The sequence below is a fragment of the Pseudoliparis swirei genome, chromosome 23, assembly GCF_029220125.1.
Source record: "Pseudoliparis swirei isolate HS2019 ecotype Mariana Trench chromosome 23, NWPU_hadal_v1, whole genome shotgun sequence".
Taxonomy (NCBI): Eukaryota; Metazoa; Chordata; class Actinopteri; order Perciformes; family Liparidae; genus Pseudoliparis; species Pseudoliparis swirei.
Window position 1 is genome coordinate 18,308,294 of NC_079410.1, and position 24,961 is coordinate 18,333,254.

The window sequence follows — 24,961 nt, forward strand, 5'->3', positions numbered from 1 at the left end:
GTATTTATTTGAAGCGACATCTGATGACACCAAGTGTCTGAACCACCCAAATCATTTGTCCTCTGTTTACTGCGGGCGGAACCTTTCAAGCGAGTTTCTAGTCGGACATATTTGAACGACGAGCTCCTCGACACCAGAAGCCGGAAGTAGAGCAGGGTAAACTCACGTGCACGACATGAAAAATACAAAGAAAACAAAGAAAACAAAGAATGAGTCTAAAAACGGTAAATTTAAGCCCGGCTCCAAGAGAAGAGAAAAAAAATACATCGTGACGTTTGACGACAAAGGCCGAGAGTAAGTGTTTCTACCGATAACCGTGATGTATTATGCAGCTAGCAACTTAGCATTAGCCCCAACGTCGGTAACCACTAGTTAGCTTTCTACAAAGTATACAAACCAAGCAAGTGCAGATGTTTTAACAATAATAGCTTAAGTACATGATGGCTCACAATACGTCTAGGTTATTGAGAGCTCAGTACCGTGAAGTTAGTCACATTATTTAACTCCAGCCCTAACAGCATTGTGATGTTTTGAGCCATCATATTATTGTCCACGTTTAATTTAGTAACTGTAACATAAACGTTATTGTTACGATGTTATTTGTGAATTGTAATTACACAATGCAATTCCAAGAAAATGCACCAAGCCAAGTTGTATTCTCTTATTATCGTTGGTTATACTTATATGTCTTTTATGCTCCACAAACCGGTAGAGAACGTCTGATTCTGAAGTGTCTTCCTCTTCTGCCCTGCCAGGGAGTATTTAACGGGGTTCCACAAAAGAAAGGTTGAAAGGAGGAAGGTGGCGGTGTCAGAAATTCGAAAGAAAATCAAGGAAGAGCAGATCAGAGTCCGAGAAGAAGTAAGTGTGAAGTAAATTAGCCTCTTGGTGGGAGCGGGTGAGGAAACAATCCACTGATGACGTTTCTGTCTGCCTGCTTTCAGAGGCATACGGAATACATTCGGGTGCTGAAGGAGCGGACAGATGCTCTCGGTGAGTTTAAAGCTAAACTCTTATTAATGTTTGTTTTACTTCCCTGTAACACTTGAGAATATGTGCCTGTTGTTGTGGTTTTTCCTCACTTTATTTCATTTCTTAGAGGAGGCTGAAGATGAACTGGAAGATGTGATAACCGGTCAAACGGAGTCTGTGCAGTTCGATCACCCCAACCACACCGTCACCGTGACAACCATTACTGAACTTGACCTGACGGGGGCTCACCTGCTTGGACCGGTGGCAAATCAGGTGAGCAGTAAACCCTCGACACATCTTGACGGCAGTCACGTGTGTTTGATCGGGACGAAGGAGGCTGATGCCGATTAAATGTCATTAACAAAGAGGATCTTTGCTTTCAAGGTTGATGAAGACGGCAATGATGAAGAAACGGGGAAAGAAAGAGGGGAGGTAACAAGAGCGATGCCGAGAAAAGCTGGAAATCCAATCATGAACAAAAAGTAAGTCGGTTATCATGCAGGATTCTTCATATGAGCATCAATTAAGTGTCGCCAGTTCTTTCCTGTGACTTGAATACTTTGGTCAGACATCAACGAATCGGTTGATCAACTGATCACTTCATGATTGCACAGGTCGTCCGACTGTTATATTCTGGGCTATACCCCACAACAATACAGTGGTGACATAACGGCGGTCTTCAGTTGTCTGGCTGTCTTCCTCCAGCCACGCTCAATCCAGCTGCATTTCTCTCCCCCCCCCCCCCCCCTCCTGCTGCTACAGGATCCGCTCCCTGAACTCGTCGCTCAGCTCTTTCACCACCAAGGGGAGAGCGAAGGGGAAGGGGAAGGGGAAAGGGAAGCAGGAAGGCCGAGGTGGACGAGGCCAGCAGACAGACAAGAAACAGAACGCCGCCGAGACTAAAAAGAAATCCGGGAGGACCAGCAAGGGACAGAGACGCCGACTGACCGGGAAAAAGGTGCATCATCGGGTGTGAAAGAGTGTGTGGGGGGGCTCTGAAGTAGGGTTGGAACTGTGCAACAGAATGGACTTTTGCGTATGTACCCTCCTGTGTTGGAAGTGCTGAGAACGGTGTCAAATGAGCACCAGCTGGTGTGGATGCTCTGTTGGAACGTGTATTGTGATATTTCAGGATATTTCCAGTGTACCTGCCTCATTAAAATATTGTGCTCAAACTGTTTATCGCTTAATCGTGTACAAACTGAAGTGTATTTGGTTAAAATGTAATTCAATAAAAGATCCATCTTGACCGTGTGGTGCAGCCACATCTCACAAACTGTCGGTGTGCTCTGTGTGGAATTATTTGGTCTTGCTATTGTTTAATCGGAAAGCTGACGCTGTCAACATCCTCTCTGGAGCATCAGGAAATCACTCTGTGTCTCGGCCTAGCTCAGGAACCCTTGTGTGGGTTTTGAAGGAGAACCAACCACTGTGTCTCTTACTGTGTACCTATTCCAGAACCCTAGACCACACAGCCAGTGGTTTGAACCTATGTTAAACCTACACCCCGCCGGTGTTTATTTATTTACGTTAACCTGAGCCAGCGTGTGCCAGCTGTCACGAGCATGAGTTTCATTTCGCTTTCTAAAGCCCATGATATTTAATACAACCGCTCGATGGAGACACCGGCCGGCCGCTGGCTCCGTGGTGGCTCCAGGGTCCGCCTGTGCTTCGGGGCCTCCGCTGTGTTAACCGAGAGCCAGCATGGATGTCACGGTTGCTTCAGTTTCACTCATTGTCACAGCAGCCAATCGGATGGATTGGAGGGTTTGGCCGCTCTGGAGGAGAGAGAGCATGGGGGAAGAGGAGGCATGTGGCTGATGGGGGTCTGCAGGGCAGCTAATCCTCAGCCTCTCGATGACGTACTCCAAGTGGAGCTGACAGCGGGAGCCTCACGTCAGGTAATGCTCATCGATTCTTATGATTCCTACGTCAAAAGTTACTAGTTTTATTTATCGACTTTATATGGTCTTAATTGGTTGATTTAATAATAATAATGTCCACTTTATTGATCTCAGTGGGAAATTATTCTCTGCATTTGACCCATACTTAGTTATTCAGGAGCAGGGGGCTGCAGTGAAGCAACGGGGGGTTCAGTGTCTTCGTAGAGAAGCTGTGCAGCTTGTAAATTTAAGGTAGATTACAGTGCATGTGCTTCGTGGCAGTGAGGCTAATCTTAGGGGACAGTGTCTGTTTGGATTGTGTTTCATTATCTTAAGTGTGATGAGTCATCAGAGCTGCTGCTCTGTGTTTACACGTGTCTCGAATGTAGCGTCACCAGGCTCAGCGGCACACAGACTTGTTTATTCCCAGAAATGTCAGTCTTTTTTCTTCTTTCTGATTTCATGTCAAATTATTGGTGTGGAGGATGATCTGAAAATATATAATTCTTATAATCCTATGTATTTTTTAAGCCGTACATAACACTGCTTTACTTTTCAAGGTGATTTAATAGGTGCAACACATTTCTAACGTTTAGAAGTCTTAAATATAAACTCCTAGTGGCTGTTTGTTTTATATCTAGGGGCTATCAAACGAAATGTCGTCGTATAACAACAATGACAATACAAATCTCTTTGTCTTTATCTTATCTTTATCATTGGGATATTGCCCCTAGACCCTTTTCCCTGTTTTCTCCGAGGGATGCGATGACCGGGCAGGTTCCCCCTCTGGCCTCCTCACCATGCCCCTCTCCTGCGATGAGTCCATCTGCCCCAAGTTCCAGCCCAACATCTTCGACCCCTCCCGATGCCACGACTGCCTGCGTCAGAGGCGCCTGCACGCCGGCGCTGGGGACGGCGCAGAGGCAGCGCCACAGCAGAAGTCCACAGCACAGACTGGAATTGGGGCTAAAACTGGGAGTGATGCTGGGATTGTATTGGGAAAAGGAGTGGTGTTAACACCGATCCCATCGCAGGCAGAGGAAAGAGACACCAGCAGCAAGGTACAAAAGAAGAGAGGTCGAGGGAGGGAGGTGAACACAGTAACTAGGTAACGGGTAGAGGTGGGAACAAGAGTAGAATATGTGCTCAGTGATGGGATTAGCTGGACCTGAAGGGAGATGAGAGCATTAGAAGTCTCAAGTGAAGCAGCGAGACGCTGACGTATACAAAGTCGAGGAGAGAGACTCAAGTAGTCGACTACTGTGTGGCTTCACTCAGATTTTCAGGTCAGAAATTATGCATTATGTTTCATGATATCATTTAAATGAAAAATAATCTTCTCACTTAATTCAAAAGTCAGCGTTTCTCCGGGTTTTTCAAAGAAATCAGGTGCCCCCCGAATTTAACACGGCCGACATGGCAACACCGTTTTTTAAAATCATGTGTGAGTCTTTGTTGCTTTTGAGTAAATCAAGAAACGGTCAGTGACGGAGGAGAGGCACTGACGAGGAGCGCGGTGGAAGCAGTGGCTCCTATTATAAATTAATGAAGCTGGATCACTTACTGCCCTCTTGGGAATCACTAGTAGTATAAGACACAGGGGCCACACACAGAACGAAGGGCGTGTTTCTATACAGTATTACAACTCTGACAACTTTGTTTCTGTTTTTTACTGCTCCCATGTCACAGCTGCTGTTATCTGGTTACAGTGATGTTTTAGAGCCCATAGTGGCGTCATGAGTTGAACCCGTTCAGCTCCAATGGAACTGCCCACCCGCAGCTTCCTGGAAATTACAAAAGATGGATGCCAGTTTTTGACATTTACAGACAGTGAAGTCCCTGTTTTGGATCTTAAGATGTCTTAACTAGGGTTAACTAGGGTTAAGACATCTTAAGTCTTTGAGGTTTTATGGCAAGAAAGAAAAAAGGGTGAAATATTAATGAGGAAAGCCATGAGCCAGGTCGAGTTACAGAGGTGTAACCCTAATCGAACGGCAGACTGAACATGCGAGTGTGTGTCACGCAGAGGGGACGGACACTATTCAGCTCACGCTCTGCTCACGGAGATGGAGACGGACAGACAGATGTAGGAGAGCGACATCAGTGCCTCTTCGTCTGTCACTCAAAGAGAGATGGGGTTTGCTGAGGCGTTGTGATTGGTCCGTGTCTTCCCCTGTCATCCTATCAGGAGGACTCTGACGGTCTGTCGGTGGTGAGCAGCGACTGTGATGTCAACGGAGGCCGTCTCGGTCATGGGGAGAGCTCTTTGTGCATCCTGAGCCCCGACTGTGTGCTTTATATCGGCGACGACAACGATGACAGCAGCGGCAGGTAGGACAGCACAGGGCGGTGATACGTAACTCAGGAGATCCACGAAAGTGGAATTGTAGACTTTAATCTATGATGTTCCATGTTTTCTGACCTTTAACATTCATGTTGCAATGATGCAATCTATGAAATTCCTGTCATACTGATTGAATAGTTCTCTCTCTTCCTTCTTTTGCCTCGTACTTTTCGCCCCTCCTCTCAACCTCTCATCTTTCACCCTCTGATCCCGTCAGCCCATCTCGTCTTCCGCGAAGCTGTCGTGACCACAGTGACTACGACGAGTTCAGTGGCTCCGTCAGTGCAGAGGACGAATACCTGCCGATCCGTCGACGTTCGACGAAGCTCGCCATGACCAGGCTCGACCCTCCGCCCCATCGGCCCAGCCCCCGGGCCTGGATGGACGACACTCGGAGCAGAGACAATTTCAGAGGTCAATCAGGTACATGAAAGCTGATCTGGTATATTGTGACGCTTGTCAACTGCTTCATTGATTCCTTGGCAGAAGGGATACATTGATTATAGTAGATAAGATGCATAGATGACACAATCGAAGCATTGGAAGAAGAAATTTACCATAGTATCTCTTATTTGAACACATGCAGTCCTGTGCACCAATAGGGAGAGCCTTCAGTAAACCTTTGACTTCCAGCACTAGACCAATCCATATCCTGTTACACCCAGAGGTGTTCTTTACTTGGCAATATTGTTTCATGTCGCCAGCTGTGTCCCAGAGCAATTAAGAGGAATACAATATCGCTCAGTTGGTTTCAGGAAACCTCTGGTAGTAGCTCAGTAGTTGATCTTTGATGATCTCTTATTTCTCTCACCCCTCCTTCGTTCTATTGCAGTCACAACTGTGCAACTTCTCTTTCCTTGCAGGGTTGAAAGAAGACGCACAGAAGCGCGAAAGTGGGTACTTCTCCCTGGGGAGGGCAGCGGGTGTCCTCTCATTCAATGATAACAAGCCGCCTGCTCCATTCCGCCATTTTGAGAGAGGACATCCTATCTTCGGCAGCAGAGACGTAGAGCCCAAAGACACCATCCCCTTCAGAAACCCTAATCTCGGCAAGGCCTCTGAAAGGCAAAATGATGACTATCTATTGGAAACCCAGCCTCCTGACCACTATGAAATAGTCGGCCCCCGCTCTCCGAGTCCTACTCCTTTTAAGATAGCCGAGTCTCTGGCCTCAACGGGGCGAAAAGGTTTCAGCGGTTCCTATGGTCGGGGAAACCCTTCCTCAGACGTCTCTTCCTATCATCAGTCAGGGCGCTTTGAGGCCTCAAGGCAAGGCTCAGCTCTGCCATCTCGTTCCTCTTCTCCCGCGCGGGGAAACGTACCGCTTAGACGCAGTGAGCCCAACGCTTCCCCCGGCCGGCATACCTCTAATGGTGGAGGGTGGTCTCAAGGGACGGAGCCAGGATCCAGAAACTCCTTGCAAAGCCCTCACGGGCGACATGGCGAGTCAGGAACTCTGCCAAGAAACTTTAAATCATTTGCTGGTTCGGTGAAATCCCAGACCAACACGGTTTCTGATTTTAGGAGTGCCTTGAAGAGAACTGAAGTAAGCCAGTCTTCGATTGGTCGAGGTCGTGACAGCAGATCCTCATCTCCCTCAAGGAGGGACTCCAACCCTTTAGGCAAAACGTCTCTCCGCAAAACGGAAATCACCAGCAGTTCATCTCACGGACGCCGGAGCGACGCTCGTACTTCACCTCCGTCGTCTCCGTCTAGGAGATCTTCCGACCGTGAGAGTCACAGATACTCACCGCCGGGGAGAAATTACAGCTCGTCTCGCCAATCCCCCCTTCATAAATCTGAGTCAATTGCGTCTCTAAGCGGACGTAGTCACCACGGACGCTGTGGCTCCCCCATAAGAGAAGGCTATGATATTGAAAGCCAAGCTCTGCTACGCAGCCCAACCGCTAGGAATGGACTAAATGACCAAGAACATGAAAGCCACACCGAGACCAGACGAGGTTATGACACAAGTCCGTCGGTACTCCGCAAGACCGAATCTAGCGCTGTCGGTGACAATCGAGGTCGGGGCAGCCGGTGTTCTTCTCCTGCAAGGAGAGGCAATGAAACTCCTACTCAGCATCAACTTAGGAAAACAGACACCAGTGGTTCTTCACACAGCCGTAGGCGTGAGAGTCGCACCTCCTCCCCTTCGAGCAGAAGCTGTGAAGCTCCTTCTCAGTCCCTGTTGCGCAAGTCTGAAGCAAACAGTTCTGCCAGAAGTCGTGAGAGCCAAAGTCTGTTGCCCTCAAGGAAAAGCTATGATGCTCCTGAGCAGCGCTCACTGCGGGAAGCAGAAACTAGCTCCTCCCTTAACGCCAAGAATCACAACAGCCGCAGCTCCTCTCCTGCCGGAAAAGGTAGCGGTGACCAGCCAGGCTACTCGATCCTCAGACAGGTCACTAACGGAGATTCCAGCCATTCCTCTCAGAGAAAAAACACTTATCACGACTCAAAATCGGACTCAAAATCGGACTCAAAATCGGACTCCAAATCGGACTCCAATCGTTCGCCGCGCTCCTGCCGGGAGTCGACTCATTCCCGCCACAGCTCCTCGTTGTCTCGCGCTGCTTCGCCCTCCAGACAGACCGCGAATGGCCGAAAAGCAAAGTTTGTCACCTTGGAAACACCCAGGAGCCCCGGCAGCAGCAGGTCCGGGGTTGCTAGACACGGCCAGGTCGATCGTTGCCCCTCCCCTAATGACAAGAGGCCCACCCGCCACGCACGGAGCCCTTCTCCTTCGCCTCAGATTCAACTGAGGAATCACACCTCCTCCCAGAGCTCCGTGGAGTCTTCGGAGTCGGGTCAACTGTCGGCGGGGTCAACAGGTCGGAACAGGGAGGAGTACGCCATGTTGGCCGACGTGCCAAAGGTCAAGATGATCCCTCAGAGAGAAGCGGCGAGCCACATGGGTCGGCCTCAGAACCAGCAGCCTTCTCGGAGACAAGAGCTCTTTAAACCAGCCAGGTCAGACTTAGATGACACCACAGAGAACGTAAGAGTGGTGTTGGCGTCATATAAGCGATATGCATGTACGTTAGCCTTACATTGGGCCACGCGCAGCAACCTTTCAATAACTCTTAAATATCTCTTTCTACTTCCTGTTCAGAGAAAAACATAATTAAAGTTAACCATTCCCTAACTGTGCTGAAGGAGGAATCGCCCTTGATTATAAATTGGAGGCGTGTGGCCAATTTTTTTTATTATTAGCATAGGTAACTGTGACTGTGCAAATGTTCTGGCACATGCTCAAGAAGGGGGGAAAGTTGGGTTTTCTGCATAATTCCCATTGTGTTACGTGTATTTTTGAGGTATTTAATGATGTCGATCGCAAACTCCTGATGTATAGCTAAGGGAATCCATCAGATTGAATACATTTGATCAAATCAGACACACTGAAGACCTGTTTGTGCTGTTTCAGCCACTCCCTGAGCAAGCATCCCTCCAGAGAGTGGGACGATACGGGGGACACTGAGAGAGACTGGCACTACGGTGGCAGTGGGCATCTATCTCAAGCTCACTCCTCCACCTCATTGCAGGTAGGCTGGTCGGGTCGGACGAGAGTTTTAATAAAGGAAGAATATTAGCTGTCTTAAACCATGTTTTATTAGAGTAACCTTGATCAAACTAAACATTACTCTGGGAATATTACATTTAGCAAAATTGGCAATACACTAATACATTGAGTCGTATTATTGTTGTTTTTAAACTTCATAGGCAGAGAGAGAGCTGCAACAGAAGAGTGCTCAATATAATCCATTGCAGTGGAATTGCAGCTCTGTGGTTTTCACCTCTTATATTATGTTAATGCATAACCACATCTTTTACATACCACACACCACATATGAAACATATCTGTGGATGTGAAGCACCAGAGGTTCCCGTGTTTGCTCAGTCGGACATTTGATTACCTTCATAACTCCGAGCTGTTCCTCTCCAGAGGTCTGTCAGTCCTACGGCCGATGAGGGCAACCACCACAGATCAGAACAAATGCAGGTATGTAAACAGCCAGTATATTTACAGTAAATCTATGGGCTCTTTCTACACGTACGTGTAAACAACCTCTCCCCCACTGTGCCGCAGGCTGAAGCTACGGCTGATTTTCCTATCATTAATATTTGTAATGAACATAATAAAACCTGGAGCACACATGGGTCAATGCAAGTTTATTGCCCTTGCAGTCTTATTTCAATATATGGTATCTCTCTGTTACGTATTTACTAGACATAGCAGCTTGTCCAGTGTTCACACAGATCCTGGTCATAACTGTCAAGATGTTATGTACTTGGCACCTTAACCTGCTGGCATATCTGCAGTAGATCTACCCTTTAACTCATGACCGCCGGCTGCTGTGTGTCCATAGACTTCACCGACACCCTGCAGGCATTTCATAAGACTGACTGAGCTTTGTCAATTGTGGTCTGCTGGGGCATGTGTTGAAATTCCTGAACTGAAACCAATAGCTACCAAGAGAGGATTTATTTTGGAGGAGGGGGGGCGCCATTTTTGTTTGAAAGACAGTTTTCAGTTTGGAAAACACTGCAAGTAAATTCGATCAGTGTGTTGAGAGAGTTTTTGGATTAAGGAAGGGAGGGAGTGTCGCCTCGTGTTTACCAGCGTTACACGTTTTCTTCTTACGGTAGAACCTGTCGTGGGTGCAAACAAGGCGGAGCTGTATTGCTCCTTTGGGGTCCCCTTAAGCCGCTGGAGGTCCCCGGACTCCGGGTTCAGAACCTATAGCGCCCCATGGTGAGGTGGGCTCGGCTTGTTTTCGCAAAACGATCTTCGCGGATCCGCCCAGGAAGTGGCTGACATAGCGAAAGAGAGAGAGAAAAAAAGAGAGCGAGAGAGAGAGAAAAAAAGAAAGAGAGAGCAGAGACAAGAAGGCAGAAGTCTAACGTTCGCTCCTCGCGACTTGTCGTAAAGTTGGGTCTTCGGTACTTCTCGGCACAAACGGGGTCTCCGCGATCCGCTCAACGGGCTTTCAGACCGGAGAGACTAACCGTCGGCGGCTCCTTTGATGCGGTTATCATGGCGGCGGGGTTTCATCTCATGTCGCGTAACGTCAGGGTCCTCGGGAGAAAGTAAAGTTTGTTGTCTCTCTCCTCCCCGGCGAGGTTTAGCTTAAGCTGAGGGGCGAGCTTGAGGAGTGTGAGGTAACGGTGATTTTTCTCTGTCTTTATTTTACCCTCTGGATCCGGTCATCATGACGGTGAGTTGCACCTTGAGAGCGGTTTGGTTTCCCCCTGTCACTTCTTCCTGAATGTGTGCGTTACATTAGCATAAAACACATCGTTTTATGAAATGAGCTGCGGCCCAGGAGGTAACTCCTTCAGTCTGCGTCTATGTCTGGTTAAAAAAAAAAGAGTAATGTAAGTGAGATAACTTGGCTAGTTTGTGAACTTTTACGGTTCGCATTTGTTTGACTCGAAGCACGTTTAAGCTAACGACAAGTCTCCAAACCAGCTAGCTTAAAACTGAGATGTGGTGTTGCGTGTGCAGGAGTGAGTTCATGTATAACGTGTTATTGTACATTTTTGTTCCTGTCCATGTTTGGTGTAGTTTGATCTGTTTACCCTGTGTTGTTGTTTACAGTAGCAGGAAGAGTCATTATCCAGTAGCTTGGACTGTATGCGTCAGTTTTTACAGCCAGCTTTGGCACATGTTTACACACACACACACTGCACCAAAAATAATTATATAACTTGTATATACAAAAATAAAGTTACCCAGAGCTAACTGCTGTCATCACAATGAGTGCACACCTGTATAATTGGGCTCTACGCCTCTTCCCATTGGTCAGAGAGCTCCAAGTAACTAAACAGAAACAAGTGGAGAGGAGAAGCATAAAGAAACAAGTGGAGAGGAGAAGCATAGAGAACAAGTGGAGAGGAGAAGCATAGAGAACAAGTGGGGAGGAGAAGCATAGAGAACAAGTGGAGAGAAGCATAGAGAACAAGTGGAGAGGAGAAGCATAGAGAACAAGTGGAGAGGAGAAGCATACAGAACAAGTGGAGAGGAGAAGCATAGAGAACAAGTGGAGAGGAGAAGCATAGAGAACAAGTGGAGAGGAGAAGCATAGAGAACAAGTGGAGAGGAGAAGCATAGAGAACAAGTGGAGAGGAGAAGCATACAGTCTGTAAAGGACGAGGCTCACCAGACTATACTCGTCCATAGTGATGGGAGACAGGAGCAGGAAGAATGGACATTGTCTCACCAGTGGTTGACCCTCTTGACCTTTTGATGCGAGCTCTCTGAGCCGAGAGCTCGTGACGAGGAGGAGCACTGTGGCATCAGGGTTATTCACATCACATGCTGCCCTTTCATTTTGGATCCTCCTGCGGCCACAGCTCGCCCTCGCACATGGGCAACGAGATGACCTGATGTCATGATGAAGTCTGACTCATTACAGCCTTCTCCGGCAACCTTGTAGTTTGAGAAGGGATCTCATGAGATGCAACAATAAAACAAGCGTCCAGTTGTAGTTATATCCGGCACCTGATGATCCAGCTGTTATTGTTGATTATGATTTGTGCATATACAGTACGTGTGTGCTAAAATACTCAACAATACTGAAGGCCGTTAACCCTCCTGTTACCTTTATATTTACTGACATATTTTACCCTCGGGGTCAATTTGACCCCAGCAATTAAAACCTTCAGAAAATTATTAGAATTAATATTGTTTCCCAAGTTTAAGTGTGAGGTACTTTATGTTTGTTTGTTGACTACCTAAATAGCCCTTTAAATATATAAAAAAGTTGATATTTCTTATATGTTTGACACAGTGAAAAACAGCCAAAGAACACCGACATTAAACATTGAATAGGGTCAAATTGACCCCAAAGGTAACAGGAGGGTTAAACTATTGTCACGTCATTCATGAATGAAAGGATATTGAAGATGCTATCGTCTTCACATGATGTTGCTAGTTTACAGTCTATTGGAGGTCACCAGACCTTAAAGTGTGGTAGATTAAAAAAGATCAGAAGCCTAGATGAAGTGGTTTTGGAAAAAGTAGCTGGTACTGTGGCCTACAAGAGCATGACTGACGCCAGGAAAGGAATATAAATGCAGAAGAGGGGTGGTTGGAGATGACAAGAACAAACAGACGTATTAATTGAGCGGTCGAACCGTGAGGGAGCCGAGCAAAGCGAAACACAACGGGAATAAAAGGAACGAGAAGCTGCAGTGGAGAGAGAAACATAGATGGGAATGAGATGCCAGGAGACGAGAGACGAGATGACGAATGCAGAAAGAGATTTAAATGTGTGGAATGTAAACGCTAGCGAAGGAGAGAGAGATAAGCAGTGTGGAATGTACGGTGGAAAGAAAGTGTGTAATCTAGATCCGGGATCGCCACATCTTTAGTTACAGAACGCATGTTCCCGTCTTTACGTCAAACGCCAAAGACGGGCCTGTTCCTGGAAATATTGCAGAGCGGCGACGCTTGTTTTATTACATCCAGCACATCTCCCGCCCGGCTGGAGCAGGAGACGTGCTGGATGTGTCGAGTTTGAAACGGCAACGTTCCTGTAGCCGTGTTCCCAGATTCTGCAGATGCCGTGAGTTTCCCAGATCTGTCCTGTCATCACGAACGCCGCGCTGCTCCGGTTCCTCATCGCTGTCTGTCTTCAGGCGTTTGTGTTGCATCCTGGACACACACTTGGTTGTTCTGGTCATCTATCGCCTCACGTGTGTCTTTTTAATTTGTCGTGTCTCTCGTGTGCTGCAGGGCAACAGAGCAGCACTGCTGAGTGATTGCAGTGTGTTTCATATTATCAAGAAGTAGGTCAGATAGGGATCCGAATTTATTCATGCGGTCGGGAAGAAATAGTCTAAAATGAGATTATAAAGAAGCGTTTAGCCAGGAGCACCAGTTTCAACATACATTTTAATAAAAGTACAATATAAACTGGTTTATTTGTCTTGGTGGCAAAGTGGTGTGGCAGCATTGTATTGGTTATAATGATAAACCCCGGGATGGTGTGGTAGCTGCTAATCGCTTGTGTATAGATATATAATTATAGTGAGAATGCCCCGCCCTTCGATATAGCTGAAATTGGTGCATGTCCTGTTTTTGTTTCTGTTCTCTTTCTCTGTTTCCTTCCTTCAGGTTTTGTGTTTGTAAAATGTCTGCCACGCATTCGGATGAAGGTCAGTGACTGTTTGCTCTTTGCCCCCGCAGCCCGACCTCCTGAACTTCAAGAAGGGATGGATGTCCAAACTGCACGACAGTGGCGAGGTAAGGCGCGGACGTCGTACTCCGGACGCCACGTCTCGGCGGCCGATCGTTCCCGTTGTCGCGGCACGGGATCGATGGCGAATGATATCCCAGAGCGAATGAGCTTCTCTCTTCACACGCGCCGCGGGCCGGCTGCTTAACACGACGCCTCCCTGTTCTCGTTGCTTATTCAGACCACGCCGACTCTGAACATCAAGCGCTGTAGTTGGTTTGACCGTCTCCGATATTGTCGTCGTTTGGTTTTGATGGTTGTCACATTTGAAGCTGAGAGTTGCTGATCTGAGGTCAGTCTTGGATTAATTGAGCTCTGCTGTGTTTCTTTAGTGGAAGAAGCATTGGTTTGTTTTGACTGACGCTGGACTGAAGTACTACAGAGACTCGTGTGCAGAGGAGGTATGTGTTCATTCTATTAGACATGTTTGCAGGGTTCGTACGGTCATGGAAAACCTGGAAAAGTCATGGAATTTTAAAATGGTCATTTCCAGCCCTGGAAAAGTCATGGAAAAAAACTCATCATAAAAGTTTTGGGAAAGTCATGGAAATGTTGTTATATTCACATGTTCATTTACGCCGAGTTTGAAAAAATGGATATGTTTTTTTTTAAAGAAAGACGCTCAAAAACGCACAACATTTTCTAAATTGTTCATGTTTATACCGAGATTTTGGTTTGGTCGTGGAAATTTGGTTTAAAGTCATAGAAAAGTCATGGAAATCCATTGGTCAAAATGTGTAAGAACCCTGTGTTTGTTTTCTATGTGACATTTTTAATTAATCCTAAAAAACTTGAGCGCTTTACATGTAAACAAGCGTCTTATGTTATTTGTCTCTGTGTTTTCCGTGTAGAAAGATGACTTTGATGGAGAGATTGACCTCAAGTCCTGTGTGAAGGTGTGCGAGTTTGATGTGGAGAAGAACTATGGGTTTCAGGTACAGGTGCGTATCTCTGTTACGGGCGTCTCTCTCAGAGAGAGAGTGTTTGTGTGTGAATGCATTCTTCATGTTCTTCACTTCTTGTCCTCTTTATATCAGCCATAACCACGCCTGTCACTCTGTTTTCTCCTCCGACCTTTCTCTCCCCGTCTCGCTGTCTTTCCATGTCATTCCAGCTCTGTGACATCTTTGTGTCTCCATAACCGGTTTCTCTCTTTTGTTCTGCAGACGCGAGAGGCTGCACACACGCTGTCGGCCATGACAGCCGGGATCAGGCGCAACTGGATCGAGGTTTTGAAGAAGTGCATCCGGCCCAGCAGCTCTCCAGATCTCACACAGTAATTGCTGTTGAATTGTTAAATATAAATATTAGCAACTTTAGGAGATAATCAAACTGAAAATAAGTAATTTCCTAAAATTTAAAGTTGCATCAGCTCAGTTTGCTAAGGCTAAAATAAATGTAAAAATACATAATTTCAGACCTGGCAAATGTAAGTTACAAAGCGGTCAGTTGTGACCGCATTGAATTTATTGCCATTTAAATATTAGTTATTATATATAATGTATTATTTTATCACTTATATGTAACCTTATCTTCGACCTTAATGAAGTCGAGGAGTTTCATCTTATTTTCAATCTTCGTCCTGTTTTTTTTTTTTTCAAGCTGACTGAGCAATCGTGTCAGATCTACTAATCGCATGTTTAAATATTAATTACCCAAAGATACTTGTTTAAATGTAGAGCTACGTTTTATGCTTCAGTTCTCCAAGTTGTTTGCCTCAAATTCTCCTATTTTAAGATCGTTGCCTCAGCATTCCTGCGCTGCTCATTTGAGGTCTTGCTGCAGCTCGGCCTCGACTAAATACTCTGATATGATGCTGCTTCTCACTTTGCACCTGCAACTTCAGGTTTTACTCACAGAAGAATAATCAAAGTTTCTTAAGTTACTGGGTGCACCAATGTGTTTTGTTGTCCTAGTGACTCGCCCCCAGCTATGAGTGTTCATGTTCCCTCTTTGTATGATTCTGATTGACTTTCGTTATCCTGACTGAACTCTTTATTTGACTAAAATGTGATTTAAGAGGTTATCCGATAGGAGAATAAGTACTAAATGCCTTGGTTTATAATGTGTGTCTTTGTCTGTCACCCTCTCTAGGTTACCTGACGGCAGCAGTGACAAGGAAAACTCCCATTCTCGCTTTCTGCTGTCTTCCTGTCGGCCGTCATCACGTCATGCCGATGTTGTTCAGTCGGAGGTGTCGACCTCCGCTACGCCGGCTCATCGCAGGTTCGACTACGTGGAGCTGTCCCCTGTCCCCGCCTCGCCTGGCCCGGCCAGTCAGAGAGAAGCGGCAGAGGGCCAGGGGAGGGAGCACAGCCAGTGGCAGGAGGAGAGGAACACGAGCAGCCAGTGGGAGGCCGTGCTGTCCAGGAGGGGCACCGGCGGGGGCTCGAACCAGAGGCCGCGCACCGAGGATGAGATGGAGAGGAAGTGGGCGGAGTTTGAGCGCATGCCGTTAAAGGAGATGAGCTCCTTGCCGCTGATGTCATCGCGGCCTTCCAGCCAGCCAGCCAACGAGGCGCTGCAGAGGGAGGTAGTGCGTGGAGATGATTTTCCAATTTGCAAATTTACTAAACTGCAAATGAACTCATCTGTCCGGATGAAGTTAACCTTTCCTCTTCCTGCATGTTGATGCTGTTTTTCCTGACCGGCTCTTCAGCAACGTTTTCTCCATCTAAGCCATGCTGTGGAACATCAATAGTAAAGATGTCTGACGCGGATACTTTGATGAGGAAACGCTGCTGAAACTCCTGTCTCTTCTCTCTGTGTGTTGTGATGTGCGTCTTTGGTTTGATTTTGTTTGCGGTCTCTCTTCACGTGATACGCAGGCAGCTGCACCACAAGGCTGGACCAGACTATTCATTTAATAAACAGGAGCTGTTACATTCATGCTAACGAGCAACATAGATGCATTAATTCTTTAATTACACGATTATATTATCATAGTGAACGCTGAATGCCTCCTTTTGTGTTCAAGCTTCGTCTGTAGCTTGATTCTAATCCGGATTTGACACGTCGGCAGTGATTCGGGTCAAAATTCTGAGCACAAACGACTCTAAAATCCAAGAAGCGCTCGATGCCCATGGTGGCAGTGGAGCGAGAGAGATGGCGCCATGAGTCCTCAGGAAGGGGATGCATCGTGGTTCTGCCCGTGGTCATGTGGCGAGTGTGTGTTTGCAGTGGGGGGTGTTTACAAGTCGGTGAGGGTGAATGCATTATTGCTACTGTTGCTTAAAAACAGTTGTGCCTCATGTTTGGCCAAAAGCCCCCCCCCACCCAACCCACCACCACACACACACGCTATTCACTTGATGGTAATCTGATCAGCTTCTGTCGCTCAGTGGGCTTTACCTTCCTTCGTTTTCTTTCCTCAGGTGGCGTCACTGAGGCAGCAGCTGGAGCAACTGCAGGGAGGAGGAGGAGGGCGGTGGGGTGGAGGCGTGAGGGGCGGCTGTGGCCCCGAGGCCCCCTGCGGCCGCAGCCTGGGGGCCATGGAGCGCGCTCACCGGCAGGCCATGGAGGAGCTGCAGCGGCAGCACGAGCGCCAGCTCAAGGAGCTGGAGACCGACAAGGACAAGCTGCTGCTGGAGGAGACCCGCGACACGGCACGAGGTCAGCAGACGGGCCAGAGGAGAAAGTCCATCTGTAGCCACAGATATGCATAAAAACAATTCATCTCCAGAGCTTTGGAGTGCAGATAAAGACTGTGAACATGTTTAGCATTGGCTGGCCGCGGTCTCTCTCTCTTTCTCTCCCTCTGGGGTCCTTTAGCAAAAATCCTCCACGTGCCATTTTATCAGCCCCCGGGACATCACATAGAAGTTGTGTTCAGCTTGTCTTGTTTGCGTTTCAGTAATGGAGGCTTTGAAGAAGAAGCACAAAGACGAGCTGGAGCGAGAGGTGGAGAGAGTCAAGAAGCTGAGCAGCGGAGCGCTCGACTCGCAGTCTTCGCGAGCCCAGCAACAGTAAGAGACTTCAAATGTGTTTCATGGCGGCGTGGTGGAGATGTACACCCGGACACTTGGTGCCGCGGCAAAATAAAACATGATGTTGTCCATGCATATAAACCCCTGCCGTGCGGACACTTTACTTCATGTTGCCCTGAAGACGCATTCCTGGTTGCAGCCTGGCTCTGGGTCTCGGTCAGCGCAGGCCGAGGCTGGTCACTTATGTGAATAGCTCTCTTGTGCTTTTAAGTGGGAGTTAGCCGGCCACAAATGGGGGTTCTCTGCGAGATTAAAGGTGGAATTGACAGACTCCACAACCATCCAGGGTTCCCCGTTTAAGCGAGGCCATTACCGCAGCGGACACTGGGTCCTGTTGGGCGCTTGAGGAATGTGGAAGCATTTGGTCATGGATTGTTTTTCCCTTTGAGAGCTTCACGAGGCCTTTTGACGCGGCGCCGTCTCAGCGGCTGCTACTGGAACCGGCATTTTAGGGCTCGTCTGTGCTGTTTACTCTGCATTTTTTCTTCTTCTTCTGAATGCTCTTCCTCATTTATGTGGTTCTTGGTCATGACCGGTAAATATGTTTTTAAACCGCAGAAGGAAATCCTTTGGGCATGAAAATGTAAGAAGAAAAAGCAGCCGCGTACATGTTGCTCTCATTAAATGTAATACATCCAATATAATAACATGATACTTTACTCTAGAGGTATTCAGTCACAGAATAAAGGAGCCACCACTTTATATTAGATTAGCGTGGGTTGTCAGTGCATGATGTTTAAGAAAAGGATTCCTATAACTGTTTCTTGTTTCTTTGTAATTTCTGCTGCTCTCACAGTAAACAGAAAGCAGGTAATGTGGATACATTCTGCAGCACGGCGGCTGTTCTTGTCATTATTTCTGCCGTTTACTCATCTGAGTATTTCTGCAGGGCAGAAACTCAGGCCTTCCAGAGAGAGCTGGCCGGACTGTCCGAGCGCTACTCTCAGAAGTGCCTGGAGCTGAACCGAGCCGAGCAGAACGGCGCCGAGCGAGAGCGAGAGATCAGCCGCAAGGAGAGGGACATGGAGCAGCTGAGGAAAGAGAGCCAGGTGGGTGACCGGCCAGGTGGGTGACCGGCCAGGTGGGTGACCGGCCAGGTACGCGCTGCACGTTGAGGTCTGAGACAATCTCACGCGACGGAAGGTTCTCCGTGGCGTCGCGGTAGCAGCTGGAACTCTGGAATGTAGTGCGACATGTTTGTGGATTGTGTGATTTCATAAACGTTCGACTGAGTGTCGTCATTCATGAACACAAACTGTTCCCTCCCCCCCCCCCCGCAGGACTTAAAAGCCCGTTTGGCGGTGGAGATCAGTCGCACGCGATCCTCCAGCTCATACACGAGCTCGGAGAACTGCAAAGACCGGACGCCCTCTGAACTGGAGGTAAGGGCTCTACACACTGAAAATAGACCGTGGGGGGGGGGGGGGGGGGGGGGGGCGACTCGTAACTCGTAACTTCGTAACTTCCTGAACTGACGGATGTGTGAAATATCACCCGCTGCATTAGAAATCATGTAGATGTGCGACGCATGAACCGCAGTGTTTGTGTCACAGTAAGCTTCCGCTAACGTTGAGCAATACACTGCACGATACAAGTTGCACATTTGCCTAGAGGACACTTCATCGGAGGACACTTCATCGGAGGACACTTCATCGGAGGACACTTCATCGGAGGACACTTCATCGGAGGACACTTCATCGGAGGAGGAGGAGGAGGAGGAGGAGGAGGAGGAGGAGGAGGAAAAAAAGAAGAAAAAAAACATTTAGCAGTTCATTTCTGCTTTTTGCAGTTTTTTTTAAAACACAAACGGAATGTCACAATAAATAGTAAATGTCCGAAAGCCTAAACTCTGCTATATAAATGTCAGAGAATGCCTCTGTGTCTATCATAAATCTGCCAGAATCGGCTTTTCTCTTCTATGACTAAAGTGATATTTATGATTTACGGTAAATGTATGTTTTGTTTGTCTTTTCTTTTTTTTAGCAGCAAATAACAGATGTTTTGTTGTTGTCCTGCCAGGTTCTTCTCAGAGTGAAAGAAAACGAGATTGAGTACCTGAACAAGGAGATCAGCTGTCTGAGAAACGAGCTGCAGTTTCTAAACACGGTACTCTCGTTTACACTTGTTTGTGTCAGCTGTACAAATACGGGATATCTTTAATTTTCCTGTAAACCCATGATATGGAATGCTCATCCTCAAATCTTTCAACGATGTGTACGTGTCCTTATAGCCTGGAGCCTTATGGAAAATGCAGCGCAGCAACTTTTGTCTTATTTTGCGAGAATAAAGCACTGGGAAGAATCTGTGTAACTGGCTTCGTTGGCCAAAGAAAAGCACCGTGGCGTGTTCCTCCTGGGATGGAATGGGAAAGCCTCGCCCCCAAAGAGGAGCTCCTGACAGTCGGTCTCCTCCTCTCCGCCCCGCAGGAGAAACGTCTGGCCGGTGAGCGCTACGCGGAGGTCCACGAGCAGCTGAGCGGGATGAAGGGCCGGAGCGAGCGAGAGATCCAGAGTCTGAAGGAGCACTTGAGGCTGGCCATGGCCGCTCTGCAGGAGGGGCAGCAGCTGGGCAACAGCCTGGACCACTGAGACCAGTGAGACCAGTGCTCTGGCAGACTTGGAGACAGGTACGTGTCTCTGGTGACTTTTAGAGGCGCATATTTAAAGTATATCTATTTGATTTTTTCATTTCTTCATGCATTTCTTTCTGTGTGTTTCTTGCAGGTGTGTCTGCACTACTGAATCAAAGAAGTACTCTGCAGCAAAGAGGAAGCGGAGGACTTGTACAGTTCCGGCCTCGTGTGGACCGCGATGGTGCCTTAGTAGTTTTCATCCCTTCTGCCGACGAGCAGCCTAGAATAGCTATTAGCTGGTTTTGTTACACTGGGCCACACACATTATATAAAACTGCACTTTTAATGTTTTATTTTAGATTTTGCTTGCTTTGAGTGCAAGAATGTATGAGTGCGCATTTGGTCTGAAAACTGGAATATTCGTTGAGTGACATTTTTTATTATCAGGTATTGTAGATAGAGTTCATACTGGATGGGCTTTTAAAAAAAAAAATTATACATAAGAGCTACTGTGGTCTCAGTGTTCTTTGTTGTACAGCTTTTGAGTCATTTTATCTTTGGAAATGGCTTGTGTGTTGTTTTTTTAGAAATGGGAGCTTATCATTTGCTGTAATTACAGTTGTATTTTATTTTTTACCTGGAAAGAAGTGAGCTTACGTAGTGTCGTTTGTGAACATGAAGTCCTGAAACGTACATTGGGATTAATGCATGACAAGATGGCAAACGTTTCTAATTCCTGGCAGGCTGAATTGGAAGTCGGTCTCTGATTGTAAAGCTGTTGAATGAATGTTGTCCCACATCACAGATGTCTTTATTTTTTAAACCATGCCTGAGAAGCAGGAAGTCTCCAGCTTCCAGTCCCCCCTGATCCTTGTTGATATTTGTGCCACCACTAAACAAATGACAGGTGTTTATTCAATGAGCCAATTATTTTTTATTGACAGTATGAATTGTGATAAAAATGACTTATCTACCTGCCTTTTTGAAAATATTTTTTTCATATTTAATGTACTGTAAAGCCTGTATCATCTTTATAAATTATACACAATTTTTGCAATCAATAAAATGACTTCAACAGAAACACTTCTGCATTCTACGTTTCATTTCAATGATGCTGCTGTACACCCACCTGGGCCGACGACACGCAGACGTGTTTAGACCGGTTCTTCTAACCGGAGAATATCGCCACAGACACAGTAAACATGCTTTGTAGTTCCAGAAATATAGAAAAAGCTGCATGATGTAATGCAATAGCCCTGTAAAACATACCGTCTAGGATATTAGACCATAGTGTGTATGTTGGATATGTGTGTGTGTATATGTGTATATATATATATATATGTATATACACTACCGTTCAAAAGTTTGGGGTCACTTAGAAATGTCTTTAATTTTCAAAGAAAAGCACTTTTTTTCAATAAAGATAACATTAATCAAAAATACACATTATCCATTGTTAATGTGGTAAATGACTATTCTAGGTGGAAATGTCTGGTTTCTAATGAAATATCTCCATAGGTGTATAGAGGCCCATTTCCATCAACTATCACTCCAGTGTTCTAATGGTACATTGTGTTTGATAATCGCCTTAGAAGACTAATATCTGATTAGAAAACCCTTGTGCAATTATGTTAGCACAGCTGAAAACAGTTATGCTGGTGATATAAGCGATACAACTGGCCTTCCTTTGAGCTTGAAGTTTGAAGAACAAAATTAATACTTCAAATATTAATCATTATTTCTAACCTTGTCAATGTCTTGACTATATTTTCTATTCAATTTTCAATTCATTTGATAAATAAAAGTGAGTTTTTATGGAAGACACGAAATTGCCTGGATGACCCCAAACTTTTGAACGGTAGTGTATATATATATATATATATATATATATATATGTATATGTATATATATGTGTGTATATATATATATATGTATGTGTATATATATGTGTGTGTGTGTGTATGTATATATATGTATATATATGTGTGTGTATATATATACAGGACTCTCAGAAAATTAGAATATTGTGATAAAGTTCTTTATTTTCTGTAATGCAATTCAAAAAACAAAAATGTCATGCATTCTGGATTCATTACAAATCAACTGAAATATTGCAAGCCTTTTATTCTTTTAATATTGCTGATTATGCAGCTTAAGAAAACTCTAAAATCCTATCTCATAAAATTTTAATATTTCCTCAGACCAAGTAAAAAAAAAGATTTATAACAGCTGAGTGTTTGTCAAGGCTCAGGAAACCCTTGCAGGTGTTTCGAGTTAATTAGACAATTCAAGTGATTTGTTTAATACCCTACTAGTATACTTTTTCATGATATTCTAATATTTAGAGATAGGATATTTGAGTTTTCTTAAGCTGTAAGCCATAATCAGCAATATTAAAAGAATAAAAGGCTTGCAATATTTCAGTTGATTTGTAATGAATCCAGAATGCATGACATTTTTGTTTTTTGAATTGCATGACAGAAAATAAAGAACTTCATCACAATATTCTAATTTTCTGAGACAGTCCTGTATATGTGTATATTAATATATATATATATATATATGAATATATATATATATACACACACATATATATGAATATGCGTACTTGGTGGGTTTTCCCGTGTTTCTTTGTGTAAAACAGTTTCCTCCCACAACCTAATTAGTAATTGGAGGTGTTGCATCGTAATTTGGTTCACCGTCTAATAATATTATGCGTTTAATATTTATATAATATATAATATTTTTTAATCAGATAGATATTTTCTTTAGATATATAATATGAAGAGCTCAAACAAACTGAATTCGTGATTAATTTGAGCTGTAGAAGTTACAGGTGATCAATAAATGGATGATAAACAGCCACCGTCTCCTGTCGTCAACCCTCCGCTAGGTGGCGCCACCGGGTTTCTTAATGCGTCACCGTCGAAGAAGAAAACCCGGAAACGCTGGAACGACACAGCAATCATGGCGTCTTCAGCGGCGACCCGATCCGCGGCTGGTGCCGCTAGAGTTGTGAAACCTCTTTTTAGCCGGGACCTGGACGAAGCTAAGCGTAGGGTCCGGGAGCTGTACCGAGCCTGGTACCGAGAGGCGCCCCACACTGGTACGTCGGTCCTTTGAGCCGGCTGTACGGTGCAGTTAGTTAAAAAGCGGCGGCAGCGTCAAGGTCGCTGCTTCGGTTGTGCAGACGCGAACTCACTAAACTAACGTCATGCTTCACAACAATGAAGCTCAAAGAAACATCGAGAACACTTGAAGCGATATCTAACTGCGTGTGGACCATCATTATGGCGCAAAGACAACGTTTACCGAGTCAACACCTGTTTAACGGTTGTTATGAAAAGCCTCTTCGCCTTGTAGAACCTGTGTTTGCATTTAGCTCATGGCAGGAGATTTGTGTAATAAAAATATTATCTATGTACAGTTAAAACAAATGTCACCATTTGATGCACTGTACTAGATTGTAGCTTCAGCTAACTGGCATATGTAGTCCCTTGAAAACAATAACAAACGGTACAGGATAAATACACACAATGCAAAGCTACAGCACATTACAATTAAAAAATACATACTATTAAAAGTAAGTAATACACACTTAAAACTAAGTATTAAAAACCATTAAAGGTAAGTAATACACACTTGTAAGTATAAAAAACATTCAAACTAAGTTTGTATTAGTATTGTCAAGTTCTCAAACGAGTCTTTAATTAAACATCATAAACATCATCCACATCCCTCTCGCTGTCGGAGATATAACCAATAACAGTTATTCAGGTTCCTGGGTGCAGTTGGCGTGGCTGACACGGAGCTTCTGTTTGCATCGTTCTCCTCCTACAGTGGTGATGTACCAGCTGGACATCAGGACGTGCCAGGGAAGAGAGAAAGTGAGGGAGATGTTCGACAAAAACAAGCACATCACGGACCCCCGTGTGATCGACATGTTGGTCATCAAGGTAAAAACATCTGAACTGCATCAGCAGCTCATAGTTTCGTCTTTGGAGGAAATAAACGAGCTGACCTTTACCGTGTTGAAACATTTTCCTCGTGTATGTTTAATCCGCAGGGGAAAATGGAGCTCCAGGAAACGATCCAGTTCTGGAAGCAGAAGACCCACGTGATGCGCTACTTTAACGAGACCGAGGAGCCGCGCGCCACCGACTTCCTGTCCAAATTCTACGGGGGTAACGGCCCATGAACTGCGTGGCCGACTGCTGACCTCTGACCCCTCTTTGCTTGTCCTGTGTGACAGTTGTTCCCCTTTACTGTAAATACACACTTATCTCTCACAACAGTTGTCTTTTATTCAGATATTTTATTGGGATTATCCTAAAGTGACGGCTCGAACAGTTCGTTGTGATGAACAGTTCGTTGTTATAAGACAGTTGCTGAGTACAAAACGGCTCGTAATGAAGATATTCACAATGTCTTTTGGTTGTTGGGAGTAGCGTTTTGAATCTATTTCGAAGAGATGTTGCTGTTTAAATCTCCAAACTAAAACTATGTGGACGGAAACACCGCATACTTAAGAACAAGAACCGTAAGATTTACTGACTTTTGGATGAAAGATTCCTTTTAGGATGGAAATAAATGTGGTATTTTGTGAACCAGGCAATCCTGCACTGAGCACAGGCCGCCTTCAAACTACAACTATATGGAAACTGCATATGTGTATATTTATGTGTACCTGTGTTGTGATTTTATCCATTTCTTGTTAATATTTTTCTTTGATTGGTGGATCATTCAAAGAAGTCTTTAACACCGCCTTCATACATTTAGACTTACGGATGTCTGCTGCTTTACAATAGCTGGATCAGAGTTCTGCTGGACTGTCAACAACAACAACAACCCTGAATTCAGCGTTGGGTGAGATGGCAATGCCGTCGTCATTTCTAATAATTCTTTATTTGCCGTCTGTCTAAACAGAAACAACTTGAGACGGTGAAATAAAGGACACACACACTACA

At 45.5% G+C, this 24,961-nt stretch overlaps 4 protein-coding genes across 4 annotated transcripts; all 4 read left to right on the top strand.

Moving 5' to 3' along the window:
* The first annotated feature begins 142 nt into the window (after nt 1–142).
* On the top strand, nt 143–2,253 carry nol12 (nucleolar protein 12). The gene is made up of 6 exons (XM_056406577.1): nt 143–294; nt 756–861; nt 945–993; nt 1,100–1,245; nt 1,357–1,454; nt 1,735–2,253. Exons 1-6 carry the CDS (start codon nt 176–178, stop codon nt 1,946–1,948), a joined length of 732 nt encoding a protein of 243 aa, XP_056262552.1. The 5' UTR covers nt 143–175; the 3' UTR covers nt 1,949–2,253.
* A 1,402-nt stretch (nt 2,254–3,655) lies between these two features.
* Nucleotides 3,656–9,288, top strand: LOC130188599 (serine/arginine repetitive matrix protein 5). The gene is made up of 7 exons (XM_056406999.1): nt 3,656–3,916; nt 5,044–5,186; nt 5,417–5,622; nt 6,063–8,166; nt 8,621–8,738; nt 9,140–9,200; nt 9,284–9,288. Exons 1-7 carry the CDS (start codon nt 3,656–3,658, stop codon nt 9,286–9,288), a joined length of 2,898 nt encoding a protein of 965 aa, XP_056262974.1.
* Nucleotides 9,289–9,754: 466 nt separating this feature from the next.
* triobpb (TRIO and F-actin binding protein b) lies at nt 9,755–21,077 on the top strand. Its single transcript, XM_056406573.1, has 13 exons — nt 9,755–10,412; nt 13,388–13,444; nt 13,769–13,837; nt 14,288–14,377; nt 14,603–14,712; nt 15,531–15,969; nt 16,811–17,048; nt 17,290–17,401; nt 18,312–18,471; nt 18,703–18,804; nt 19,442–19,528; nt 19,849–20,048; nt 20,146–21,077. Exons 1-12 carry the CDS (start codon nt 10,407–10,409, stop codon nt 20,008–20,010), a joined length of 1,632 nt encoding a protein of 543 aa, XP_056262548.1. The 5' UTR covers nt 9,755–10,406; the 3' UTR covers nt 20,011–20,048; nt 20,146–21,077.
* A 1,863-nt stretch (nt 21,078–22,940) lies between these two features.
* On the top strand, nt 22,941–24,961 carry ndufa6 (NADH:ubiquinone oxidoreductase subunit A6). The gene is made up of 3 exons (XM_056406580.1): nt 22,941–23,100; nt 23,835–23,950; nt 24,061–24,961. Exons 1-3 carry the CDS (start codon nt 22,962–22,964, stop codon nt 24,190–24,192), a joined length of 387 nt encoding a protein of 128 aa, XP_056262555.1. The 5' UTR covers nt 22,941–22,961; the 3' UTR covers nt 24,193–24,961.

What these genes read in the sequence shown, in the direction of transcription:
- nol12 (XM_056406577.1), top strand. Translation starts at nt 176, where the DNA reads ATGAAAAATACAAAGAAAACAAAGAAAACAAAGAATGAGTCTAAAAAC. An exon ending in GGAGCGGACAGATGCTCTCG is followed by an intron (nt 994 to 1,099) that starts GTGAGTTTAAAG and finishes TTCATTTCTTAG; the next exon opens with AGGAGGCTGAAGATGAACTG. An exon ending in TTGGACCGGTGGCAAATCAG is followed by an intron (nt 1,246 to 1,356) that starts GTGAGCAGTAAA and finishes TTTGCTTTCAAG; the next exon opens with GTTGATGAAGACGGCAATGA.
- LOC130188599 (XM_056406999.1), top strand. Translation starts at nt 3,656, where the DNA reads ATGCCCCTCTCCTGCGATGAGTCCATCTGCCCCAAGTTCCAGCCCAAC. An exon ending in AAAGAGACACCAGCAGCAAG is followed by an intron (nt 3,917 to 5,043) that starts GTACAAAAGAAG and finishes TCATCCTATCAG; the next exon opens with GAGGACTCTGACGGTCTGTC. An exon ending in GAGCTCTTTAAACCAGCCAG is followed by an intron (nt 8,167 to 8,620) that starts GTCAGACTTAGA and finishes GTGCTGTTTCAG; the next exon opens with CCACTCCCTGAGCAAGCATC.
- triobpb (XM_056406573.1), top strand. An exon ending in AACTGCACGACAGTGGCGAG is followed by an intron (nt 13,445 to 13,768) that starts GTAAGGCGCGGA and finishes GTGTTTCTTTAG; the next exon opens with TGGAAGAAGCATTGGTTTGT. An exon ending in AGCTGCAGTTTCTAAACACG is followed by an intron (nt 19,529 to 19,848) that starts GTACTCTCGTTT and finishes TCCGCCCCGCAG; the next exon opens with GAGAAACGTCTGGCCGGTGA.
- ndufa6 (XM_056406580.1), top strand. Translation starts at nt 22,962, where the DNA reads ATGGCGTCTTCAGCGGCGACCCGATCCGCGGCTGGTGCCGCTAGAGTT. An exon ending in CCGAGAGGCGCCCCACACTG is followed by an intron (nt 23,101 to 23,834) that starts GTACGTCGGTCC and finishes CTCCTCCTACAG; the next exon opens with TGGTGATGTACCAGCTGGAC. An exon ending in TCGACATGTTGGTCATCAAG is followed by an intron (nt 23,951 to 24,060) that starts GTAAAAACATCT and finishes TTTAATCCGCAG; the next exon opens with GGGAAAATGGAGCTCCAGGA.